At 37.1% G+C, this 12,923-nt stretch overlaps 1 protein-coding gene across 15 annotated transcripts in view; it reads left to right on the forward strand.

Moving 5' to 3' along the window:
- Positions 1–12,923, forward strand: part of pcdh7 (protocadherin 7) — a 473,476-nt gene that overhangs the window by 400,662 nt on the left and 59,891 nt on the right. For 7 of the 15 annotated variants that reach the window (XR_010006631.1, XR_010006630.1, XM_062982209.1 and 4 more), the window contains one exon: positions 11,790–11,855. The exons of the other annotated variants lie outside the window; for them this stretch is intronic. Coding sequence is in view for 5 of the 7 variants with exons in the window: in XM_062982209.1 (XP_062838279.1) it covers positions 11,790–11,855 (66 nt within the window). In the remaining 2 variants the exon portion in view is untranslated. The remainder of the gene's footprint in view (positions 1–11,789; positions 11,856–12,923) is intronic. 15 annotated transcript variants of the gene reach the window in all.

The following is a 12,923-nucleotide window of genomic DNA, read 5'->3' on the forward strand; positions in this document are numbered from 1 at the left end:
ATTTATAAGCTGAATAGATATAACAAAATTCAAAGAATTGAATGATCCAGTGAAATATTGTATTATGCATATTAATTTGAAAAGTGCAAATTAGACTGTTCATATAAGAATGCAAGCTAAACTAAACTTCCCCATATCACCAGTGTGACCAAGTACTGGTAATCACTATAGATATCCCTGTAATATCATTCAGTACTACAATAGACAAAATCCTGCTCAATTAATTCAGTCTGCACACTCACCTGTTTGTATTATATGATAACTGCAGTACAATAGGAGTGCAGAAGAACACAATCTTTTTGAAAATGGTATTTTAGGCAGGGTTTTCCTTGCATTACTCTACTATCCTTTCCAAGACAGAAAAAATGAACATCTCCTTGTCTTTTTTTGTTTGAGGTACTTGTTTTCATCATTTTAATATGAGTATATATCATACCTTTTCATAAGAATGAGCAGGGAAAAAAACCTGTTGTGCTTTGAGCAAGAAGTGGAGGTGTCAAGGGAAGGAGAGAGAGAGAAAAAGAGCAAGGAAAGAATGAAAATGGGAAAAGTAAAAAAAACAAAACAAAAAGCAACCTAACTAGTTTGCAAGTGAGCCAAATTTTAGAGGATTATGTTCTTAATCTTGACATTCAAAGGAGACATCCTGTGATGCTGTAAATGTTCCAACAGGATTAAGCAGAGAGACTGCAGAGACTCTAAGAGCACTCCAACCTTTTCTCCAATATGCTCATTTTTCAGGGGCAGGGAATTGTGAAAGCAGCTTCATGTTGGATTCTTAGCTCTCAGCAGCCAAGTTTATTGTGTCAAAGTTTAGTATGCATATTTTACACATTAATAATGCAATCTTGGTTCTTTTTATCTTTCTTCCTCCTTTTCTGACAGTTTGTCCAGTGAAAAAGGAGCAGTTTTAGATGCCAAAATAATGACTCCATTCCCCCTCCACAAAAAACTCATTGCAAGTAGGTCACCATAAAACACAGCATAAAGAGAGAATTAGCAGGCTCTGATTTGAAAGTGGAAAGATCTGAAAAATATAAGTGCAACAAATTGTGTGTGTGTGTTTAATGAAACATTTCTTTGACATCTCAAAATTACAAGCTAAGAAATACATAAGCAGGAGGAACTATTCCAAACTTCAATTAAAGATGAAAGTTTACAATATTGACAGGCACACATACAGACACACACAGAGACAGAAGGAGATCAAGCAAATGAGTAAATGAGAATGGTAAAGGTCCAGCATATTAGAGAGACAGATTCTACACTAGCATTCCTTCTGATCTGCAATCAGCTTTTATACGGAGGCAATTTCATATGTCTCATGCTCCCATCAGTAGTCAGAAATCTTACAGTCCATGATGCACTGAAACATGTAGTTTTTCCGATTACGTGATTCAGCAGCAAAACCACAATCTCTACTTCAGCATTGTAATCAGTTACTCATACGGAACATTACTGTTAGGTAAAGATGATTGATGAATTCATTCCTGCTGAACTCTTCTGTGAATTTACCATCTCTAATATGGATTTGCACAAACTGACCCATCCATTTGCCCTTTTCTAAACCTACAGGCTTAAGCAGAAGAAACAACTTAATATGCATACCTTGTATGCAAGGGTTATAAAACTCTTGGACAGTAAGATTGAAAAGAACACTGAGTGTTCATCTTAGAAAGAAGGAGAGAAAATGGTTTCTCCAGCAGTTAACTGATCTGCAGCTTTTCATATTGAAAAGGGGTGATAACAGGTCAGCCAACTGTCTTAAATTTAAACTCAGTTTGCCTGTTCTAGTCTTGTTTGTGAGAATGAATGATTTGATAGTGGGTGTTGAGGGAATGAATATCACCTCTAAACTTAAGGGCAATGGCTTTGATTCTATGATAATCTTCCATCTGGATGAGTTATTGTATAAGAGACAGTTGAGGCCTTTATAATGTTTATTTATTTATTTACAAAAATATGTACATTAAACATATAATTTTATCACATTCTGAATTGGATCATTGAATCATCTATCCCAATATAGTCTCTGACCAGTAGTGATTTTCAAGGTGTCTCAGCTGCTATTTGAGATCCTTAATAGGAGATGATGGGAACTGGAAAACATTTAAATGCCAGGCATATGATTTATCTCTGAGCAAGATCCCCTATATAGAGAGTAGTATATGCCGATGTTTCAGTCTCCTAAAAAGCATGGAACCAACAGCCTCAGCCCACGAAAAAGGAGTCCTTTGTAAAGACTATGTACCTTGGTTGCCCATTCCAAAACAAACCAGTCTGAAAACCAGTAATGTTTTACACCAGCAAGTGTGGTTCTCTTACCAATGTTGAGGGGGATATTTACCCATGTGTCCTCAGAAGTCAAAATTCATTTGAACCCCCACCATGAAATAGAGAGGCCAGAAAACAAACATATGTTATAAAGGGGTTATTATTTGATCTATCCATTCATTCATTCATTCATTCATTGAACTTCTGCAGCCTATAGTAAAGGAGGGGGGGGGGGGTAAATTCATCTAATTGGAATGGTTGAGGGATAGATGTCACTTCACTGACTACCTCCACAGACCACCCTAGGACAGCAACACAACCCCAAGGACAATTCAAACTGTTTTGGTTGCTCACCCTGGTTGGTCTTAACAGGAAGGCTATTCTGGGGGTCACTTCCTCCCAAGCCATAAGATTTTATAAGAGTGAGAAATCTCCATTCTAATCTCAAGAGAGATGGGGGGGGGGGGTCCCAGCCATCCAAGGTAAAGACTCTAAAGAGACAGAAGCTCACCTTTTACCCACAAAGGAGATGCTGTGGTTCCTACGAAACCTAGTTTAAACTTTAAACTTGCAAGTGACAACATATTTAGGTGACTCAATCTCAAGCCAATTTTCACCTTCAACAGAAACAGTGTGGGATAGGTGGACCCCCCTCACCAAAGATTAAACATGGGGGGGATTCATATTAGGCTTTACACAACAAGTTCGAAACTCACACTATCCTGAGGATGGCAAAGTGGATCACACAAGTTGGAAAATGAGGATGTTGTGACGAGTGGACCCTATTTTTAGATTTCTCCACTCCTTGTCATATGCAGGGTGGAGGTTTAAATCAGCCAATCCTCTCAAAGCCCCGTCTGGCTTCCTTTGTGTGGGCCTTCAAAAGCCTCCCCTCACCAAAGACTTCACATTTGTGGCTCGGGTTGTGCTTATAAACAAAAAATAATCAAAATTGGACATATTTAGTTCAAAACTGATGGGAAATATTGTTTGTTGGCATCTTTATGTGTTCATTATTATCACTGAATCCAAATTTTTGACTTATTTCAGCTGAATATCTTATAGTCATCATATCTGCAGGACCAGTGTCTGTGATTTCATTTATCCACACCTGACAAAATATGTCCTTTGTAGATACTTTCCAAGTTCCTCAGCATGACTCTATGGTATTCTTGGGCCAGAAGTCCTTCATTTCAATAGGTTTCACCAGTATCTGTACATATTCACACAAAGTATGGAAACATATCTTCTGTGGAGATGGGGGAATCATGCTATACTTTCTATCCCCTGTTGGATCTGATCATGGCTGACATTTTATGGTTTTGACAGAAAGTTTGAATTCATTACTTGTTGATAGAATCCTACCTAGTTTGAGTCAATTGGGTAGCTGATGTTTTTACAGGAATATGTTCTGAATCCTACTTAGATTCTTTTTCCCTGACTGATTGTAACACGTAGTACCAGCTGTCTTTTACCCTACAGAGGGAGTGCAAGGGAGGTAGGGTCAATATTAACCCTCACATACCTCCTGGAGCCTGTACTACTGTGCCAAACATAACTGAAATTGACATCATGTCACTTCTCATTTCATTTTCTACCAGTGTTCAACCTGATGTTGGGTGAGGAAGACTTTTAAAAGTTTTTTCAAAGTATGTATAAGCTTGAAAGAGTTGTAGAGACAAAGTAATAGGGTGGGGAATCACCTGATTATTAAAAATGACTGTGGGGGTTTCAAGGGGCTGTGAAATATGCAAAGAAGTGGACATTGAAAAGCAGTGAACACCAGGAATCTGTTGTTCTTCAAAACGGAATTCTTCCTCGTCAATTGGGAGACAGATCAGAGAACTGTGTGGGTTGAGATTAAACGTCCTATGAAGAAGTGAGTTTACAGCATGGATGTAATCTTAACTTCAGTCATGAATATGGGTTTATTCCAAAAGCGCTTTTGCACAGTTTCAGCAGCAACCATTCCTGGAGATGTCTGATTTGGCCATGGTGACATGTAGCTTAGTTACATCTAATTTGGATTACTGTGAGATGTTCTACGTTTGGATTGCCTTTGAAAAGAATCCAGAAGCAGCAGCTGATTCAAAATGTTTCAGCCAGACTGTTGGCTGGGTTCTTGTTACATGTAACTTTGAAATATATAACTTCCTTGCTGCTTTAGCTAGCCAGACAGTCAGTCTCTTTATAGGAACAAGTCATAGTGGTGGCTATGATTCAGTATTTTTTTTCTTTATAAGGAGTAATTTTAACAATTTTCTTCTGGCTGTCAGAGAGTCTTGAAAATTGCAGTTTTTGTGTTCAACCATCAGCCCACCATGTGTTTGTGCCTCCAACTCTCAGAAGCCCTAGTCAACTTGTTCAATGGTCAGGAGTTCTGAGAGCTGAAGTCCAAAACACCTGGAGGGCCGCAGGTTGACAAGATCTGATTTAGAGTATGGGACTCATTCTGCACAAAATTCACATGTAATTTTTGTGTGTGCAGAAAACAGCAATTACTGCACAAAAAAACACTTCTATTCTTTTTATTCAGGTAGGTCTTTTGATGTCAATGTTTTATTAGGTGTCAAATGTTTTAATTTATTTTATTTTGTGTATATGTTTATTTCAGTGCATATAACTTACTGTGTCTTACCAAGATGTAGGTTGCCTTCTACCCCTACCTTGGAAAGAAGGTGGCATATGAGTGGGGAGTGGGGGAGGTAGAGCGGGAGGGAGAGATTAATTGTATTTAATTAAAAATATATTCATTCATTTTCATAAGTATTCACCACTGTCGTATCTGATTGTATGTGCTCCACAACCATGAATTTCTTGCTTCTGGAGTGAAGCAGTAACATTATTTCATTTAATAATATTCCACCTTTTCCCCAATTACAGAACACAAGAAAACTTGCATTGTACCCACATGAGTCTCAAAACAGAGTAGGACAGAGAGAATGACCTTTCTCAAAGATCTTAGAGCTCTTAACAGTCTTATATAGAGAGTTTCTGTTGTTGGTTCTCTTCAGACTGTTTCCAAACTATGGCAACCCATTTCTCTTTTTTTTTCCCCCTTCCCATCCTTCTATTACCTTTTTGCTCTTGCCAAAGGTCTGCGATGATCACTTTTAGAAAGCTTTCAAAATTAGGCTCAGGTCAGCATGAAAATGGAATGAAAGCTAAAGGTTGCCCACCCTGATTTATGTTCTGCTCTATACTCTTTCAAGAGGCAGTTCAATGAATTATTTTTAGCCTGCTCTATTAGTATTCTTGTCACAGTTTTTAGGCTGACTTACATGTCCCCCTTATTTGTTTAAACACAAACAATGCTTATAAACAATATGTTAGTGTCAATCCAAAAAATCAAGGCCCTATTCTTTATGGCATATAATTTTGGTATGTTGATATAGTAGGGTAGCAGCAAAATTTCCATGTCTGGAACTTCATTACAACCAGTGATTAGGGAATAGAGATATTATTGGAATATTTACCTCTTGATTAGAAGAATACATTTTGCATAAGCCTTGCTGTTTTGCAGTGATTCTATTTCTACATATCGGTAGTTCTCATAGAAATGCAAGGGGAATTCTCTCTGTTTTATTTCATTTCTATGCCCACAGACAAGATTTATGATTCACACTATGCATATGTTGAGCTCTCTCATTAAAGTGGAAATGCTTGAGCAGTTCTCCCCATCTGAATCTCTCCACAGATTTGGGAGTACTGCATTACTTGCTTGTATGTGGAGGAGCAGCAGTGTTACATTAGCAGTGTCCTATCCTTCCATTGTTGATTTCTTGACTTTCTTTAAATGCAGATGCCTATGCAGTTTGCTGCAGTTTACAGATTGCTTCTTTTTTTTGTTCCTCTGTATACCAAAGTACGCATATTCATTGGTTAAATTTGCTACACTGAAAAGAACTCTGATTTTATAGTGTATAGTGCCTATGCTCCATTTTGATCAATGTTTTACTCAGTGCATATATGAAACCTGTGTACATTTATAATCTCTAAAATGGGGTCAAAGAGATGCAAAGTGAGAATTTATACTACATATAAACCAAATATGAAATATGACTTAAGATTTTCCCTAAATGGGATGGGATGTGGAGCAGAGCCAACCTAACAAAATATAATTATAGGGAGCTGGGCACACTCAGTAGCAATTTAAACCTGTGGACCTTTGTTTTGCTTGGCTGGATTTACATATTAAATGCCTGATAGTTAACATAGTCTAAGGAAGAAGAAAGAGCAGATGTTTTAGGTGGTACATCTTTTAATTAGTCTCCATGTGATTATTCTTTATTAAGCCCAGGATGATATACTCACATGTTGATATCTCTATATTTATTGCGTGTTTGATGAAAAGATGTTCACCATCTTTTTGTCAAGCAGCCCAAGTACTAGGTGCAACCTTTAGTAAAAGGTAAAGGTTTTCCCCTGATGTTAAGTCCAGTCGTGACTAACTCTGGGGGTTGGTGCTCATCTCCATTTCTAAGCCGAAGAGCCGGCGTTGTCCATAGACACCTCCAAGGTCATGTGGCTGGCATGACTGCATGGAGTGCTGTTACCTTCACACCGGGGCGGTACCTATTGATCTACTCACATTTCCATGTTTTCAAACTGCTAGGTTGGTAGGAGCTGGGGCTAACAGCGGGCGCTCATTCTGCTCCCGGGATTTGAACCTGGGACCTTTCAGTCTTCAAGTTCAGCAGCTCAGCACTTTAACACACTTCGCCACCAGGGGCCCCGATGTAACCTTTAAAAGCCCTAAATATCTATGCATCAGGATATTTGAAAGAGTGTGTTATCCTTTATTATCTTTCATAGCTGTTAAGAGTACCAGAAGACCCTACTCTTGACTTGCAACATTATATTTTATAGAGACACAAACATGAGTATTCACTGTTGTTCCCAGTCTCTGGGACTCCCTACTGAAGGAGATGGAAATTCAGTTCTTTGGCTTTTAGGATGGGCTAAAAAAGAAAGGAAGATGTTTATTTTTATTACTGTTATTTACATTTTTTATTATGGCTGGGATCATGTTTTTAAGTGAATATGTCTGTAGGATTGAAAATTGTGCCATTGTATAATGAGCGTATCCATTAGAGGGCTAGTGTCACATTACTACATAGTGCTACCTAATTGGTGTCCAAAGCACAACAGAATTGATGCACATTGCATCTGTTCTAATGTACATTAGCACCAAGAAGTATGGGGCACTCATGCTCATATCCTGTTACGTCCTTTTGTCATCCAATAACTGATCTTTTAGCACCGTTGCTAATTAGATTGATAGATAATATGTAAACAGTCATATAGGATTCCGAGAAGTGTTCTTAATCTATGTTTATGATTTAATTTGATTGATTATTTTAATTTTACAGTTAACTTGCAGTTTTTGCAACATGATGAGGTGTACTTTTTTTTTTTAAATGCTGGGAAAATGTGTTGTTGCATCTCTATCAGTCCACTGACACATGCAAATAATTATTTAATTATGAAGTCATCAGCTGATGAATGCAGCATATTTATAGCAGGTGTCAGACCATTCACACAAGAGGGTGGGGTGGACAACACAAGCAGTGGCATAAAGGAAATGTCCATTAGTCATTTTTAGTCGTGAAAACACCAGAATCACTATACTTTTCCACCAAAAAGTATTTAGTGAAAGTCTGGAGAAGAAAAATCAGATCTTCTGATGGGATGTCTTTAGAGATGTACAAAGAAGTGGTAATTGTATAGACAGTTATGCCAAAGCTAATGACAGAGACAAGACTCATAATAATTAATTGACATATTGGCAGACTTCAGTTCTTTGTATCATTTTTGTCATTATTTTCAGATTGAAGAGGTAGGGGTGCCTTTTCAGATATGGGGTAATGGGGAAAATATTGCTGGGTGTAGTTGAAGGGGTGTGAGATTATTTATGGCAAAAATAAAATATTTTCTGTGCAGAAAAAAGACATAATTTGCTGTTTCCTGCATAGAAAATCCAAAGAAAAATGCAATTTTTGCTCAGAATAAGTCCTGAACTGTAAAAGTTCTCATCAGTCCAGAATTAATCTTATTGGGATGGGTTTGTCAACACTTGAAAAACATATTTTTCAACCATATTGTGAATATTTTAAAATATTCTTTCAATACTTACCAGATAGTTAATATACTAAAATCTTTTGATATTCTTGTATCATGTGTTTTCCTATACATTTTATTTCTGTGAATCCATGAAACGTATCGTAGTGTGATTCTAAGTCAGAAACTGGAGAGACCGTTATTCTTTAAATCATAAAGGTTATTTAGATTGATGAGCAAAGCTCTTTACCTGAGAGATATTAGCAACAATACAGAATACGCCCTGATTATCTAAACTGATGTAGAGCCCATGAGCAGGCTAAAAAGATTTTTAAAATGGCAAATCAAATAAGTTTTCTTGTGGGCTATTTGCGTTTTTCTCTCCAAAAAACAAATTGCTTTTCCAGAGTGACTCCAACATATTAGAGCCCCTCAAAACAAACTACACACCCCAAGGTGGTTGAGAAGTCACTCCATGGTGTTGACATGATTCATGGGGCTATCTCACAGGGCAAAACCACTTACCACAGTTTTGTTATGCATTAGGTAAAGTAGTCCACACTTTGATTTGAAACTGGAACCATTGTTCATATGGGCAGTGCCAACATCCCATTTTCCCAACAGTGTGGGGAAAATGGGATGGAAGTTACTTTTGCTATTTTTCTTGCCTGTCCCTCACTGTTGTTAGCTTGATGTGTCCTAAGTGGCACTGGCATTTGTCCATTAGCAGAAATGTAGACCTGTGAGTGTTTTTCTTTAGGATAATCAGGAAGGTGAGATTAGTGAACACTAGGCATTGTCTGCCATTTAAAGCCAGCTAACCTAATGGATTTGCTAATGGAAATATATCTTGTGGGCTCATCCAAGCCCCCCCCCCTCCCCCCACACACACACCCAGTTTAACTAGAATGAAGTGTAGATGAGCCCTAAAGTTTCTCCTGTCCAAACACATGGAAAGATCTAGCTGGGTAGACTCAATTCTTCTTACTTTTGCGAAAGGACTGTGAAAAAAATAATCATATCAGAGGACTTTGGAATGGGTGTTCACACAAGGGGATGTTCTTCTTTAGAGACATCCTTTCTCTGATTTTAGAGACTGGCTTTCCATAAGTTATTATCTATAACAGAACTGTGGCCTAATTTGAAATCTAGTATCTCACATAATACCTACTTTTCAGAGTTGGAATAGGATGAACAAAACTCCATGAAGTTTTCAGGGCACCCAAGAGTCAGAAGCACTGAAACTTCATCAGAGAAACAATTCTTAGGACTTTTCAGGAAACAAGAGAGGTTACAAAGCACAAGGAAATGGCACAGGAGTCACAAAGTCACATAATCTTGGCTACTACATTGCATCACAGTAAGCCCAATGGCCTTGCCTTCTGATAAAATCTCTAGAAAATCTTCACTTCTACCCATGGGTTTTGGAGGCAGTTTTTTCATTGTTCCTCTCCACACAAAGTTAAATAGATGGAAGATATTGGCAAAAAATCCAACATTTAAGCCAGTTTTCATTATTCTTCTTCACACATGTGCATAGTTTTCTAGCACTGGATTTTCTAACTTATCAAGACAAAGTGCAGGACTTTCCATAAAAGCATTCTTGTGCTGTGGTTGATCCATGATTATTACTTTACCAAAAGCAATTTCTTCCTAGCATAGCTTATGCTACCTTCCTGTTTTATATTGATCTTACGACCACAATATTATTGAATACTCCTTTCATGCTTTGTGAGCATGCAGAATTTTTATTATTTAGGGATTAGTATGTAGTGTGGTGTTTGAGCATGTAACCCCCATGAGAGAGCAGTGGATAGTCACAGAGATGTGTGTCACTGTGTACTATATACATATACAGTATATACTGTATATACATTATTTTTTCCTGTTAAGCATGAATCTCATAATTAGTATTTAATGCATATTTGCATCAATTCCATATTATTGTCAAAATGGTGAAATAATCTGTCTCATTACATATGCAGCAGCTTGTCTTTTTCTTCTCATGCAGCAGTATCATAGAACACCCTTCTCTTTTAATTTCTGGGCAAGTGGAAAATTGGTGTATAATTGCCAGAGGGAGGGAAATAGTTGGTAACCATATAATGATTTCTCTGCATTGCTTGTTATCAAGAGTATTTTCAATGGTAAAATTAATTTCATTTCCTATAGCTGTGCTGGCAATAATAAATCAGACTCTTAAGTCACCATATATCTCTGCAAATGGTTACAGATGAGAGTCTTCAAAACACACAGTTTGGTCGTCTCCCCAGATGTTTTAGCATTGACTATCAGGTAGCACTAATTCCTTTCTGCGTGCCTAATTCTCATTTGTATGAAAATCCAGATAGAAATGAAAGTAATGTATTAGCTGTATTGGAGAAAATGTTAAGTCAATTATACTCCTGCAAGATTTATAAGAACTAAAGTGAGTATAAATTTGAATTGTCAAAGGAAATTTTACATGCATTAACCACTCAGTAAAATCCATCATATGTATTTAATTATGTACTGAGTTTTGAACTGCCATCTCAAGGCAGTATAGAAGAAGAGTTTTCTTAAACTACTGTTCGTAGACATTGTTGTGAATTATACATGTAAAAGACTCTGTGTTTTCAATAGTTGAAATGGCTCAGAATAGCCTCCAGCCTTTCCACCGCCTCTTTCTTTTTCTCTGTATGTGTGTGTATGTGTGCTTTCTCGTCCCAGCTGTGAGAATACTCTCACATCTGCTTGTATTGATACAATGTATGAAAAGCACAAGTAGTATTCTTCTCGAAAATGTTGAGATTTGAATGAGAAATGTTTGCAAACTAATACAGACAACGAATGACAGTCATAGGAAAATCATAGGTTAAAACTACAACAACAGTACAATAGATGTGGTCCCCGGGATCAGCCTCAAATAAAGTATTTCCTCTTGATGTATGTTTGTGTATGTATGTATGCATGTGTGTGTATGTATATATATATGTGTGTGTGTGTATACACTCACACACCTCCTATAGACAACTGTCTACTCAATAACAAATGAGACAGTGAAACAATAAAAAATTCCTGATGATTTTCTACCACAAAATAGTTGTCTCAAACTTTTATTATGTAGATACATTAAGCATTTCCCTTGTTAAAGATATTTACTCTCTGATGAGAAAAACATGCTCCTGAATAGGATACAGCCTTACCTTTGGGTCTCTGCATTATGAGCATAGCTTGGTTTCACAGCATGTGTTCGGACATTTATTCCTGACTTCTTCAGTAAAAAGATCTCAGGAAGTCAGACCATTAAAGGATTCAATCTGGGTGCCTGGAGACTAGTTCTGCAGTTGTTTCACACTTGAAATTTTCATCATTTCAGCATTTACACTTGAATTTTAGAATGTTTGACTTTTTCATGCATTTTTGAGACTTGACTTTCAAAGTTCCTTAAATTGATCCTCCCCCTCCCCATACAGATGATTTCTGTGCAGCCCTGGCTCCAGGATTGGGCTTTTCAGCCTGGGGAAAGACACATAGCTCCGGTATGTATGTGCATTTCCTCCTCTTGGATTGCGACAATAATGGCCAATTACTGTTTTTTTTCCTGTTCTTGCTTCTATGTGCACAAAACAATGACTACAAAGTGTCTTCCTCATGTTGTCACAAAGCAAATACATCAGTTTCATGCATCTGTAGAATGTAGCATTTATTATTTTATTTGATCCCATTGTACTTTTCTAATATTTGGTTTTGAGACAGCATGTTTAAAAATTAAGGCTGAATCAAAAGGGAAATTGAGTTTTCTGAGTTATGTTCTTCCCTGTAGAAAGCATCTCTGGCCTTTTGATACTGATCTAGGAGAAAGATTATAAACTACTGTATATAATTACTATTTGGGACCACAAGAAATGTAATTAAGCTACATTTGGATACCACTATAACCATCATGCTACTATTATGTGGAATCCAGACTGGTTTGTGAGGATGGGATTATAGTCTGGTGTGCTGCATACAATTTTCTCTGCTAAAGAGCTCCACTCTTCTCTCCTGAACTACAAAGAATTTTAAGTACTGTATGAAACTACAAATGCCATACTTGGATACATTAGAGCCATGGCAATTAGAATAATGCGAGCCTGCCTTGATTTTATATCGCAGATGCCCTCATAGTCAGGATGTGTTTCTTTGTTGTTTTTAATGTATTCAAATATTTCACACCAAGACTATGAAGACACACCTCAATATATTCATACCAATACAATTTCTGTTTGAATGTTCAGCACAAGCTTAAAAAGATGTCTTTTTAGTAGTCATCCCACCAATATGAAAAGTAATGATGTCAAGAGTACTCAAAGATATTTTTAAAGTGGTCAAAACTGTTTTTCAAGTTCCAGGAAACTCTAACTAGAAGAATACTATACTGATTGGAACCTTGCAGTTTGCGACTTACTCCAAAACAATTCACACATACCTATTTTGCACAAATATTTTGCTATGGTATTTATTATCCAGAAGATATTGTTTTCTGTGGAAAAGAACCTACTTATGAATTTTGTGCGGAATAAGCCCTGAGCTGTGAGTACTCTTCAAAAGTTGGGTGGTTTCTGAAG

Source organism: Anolis carolinensis, chromosome 5, assembly GCF_035594765.1.
Source record: "Anolis carolinensis isolate JA03-04 chromosome 5, rAnoCar3.1.pri, whole genome shotgun sequence".
Classification (NCBI taxonomy): domain Eukaryota; kingdom Metazoa; phylum Chordata; class Lepidosauria; order Squamata; family Dactyloidae; genus Anolis; species Anolis carolinensis.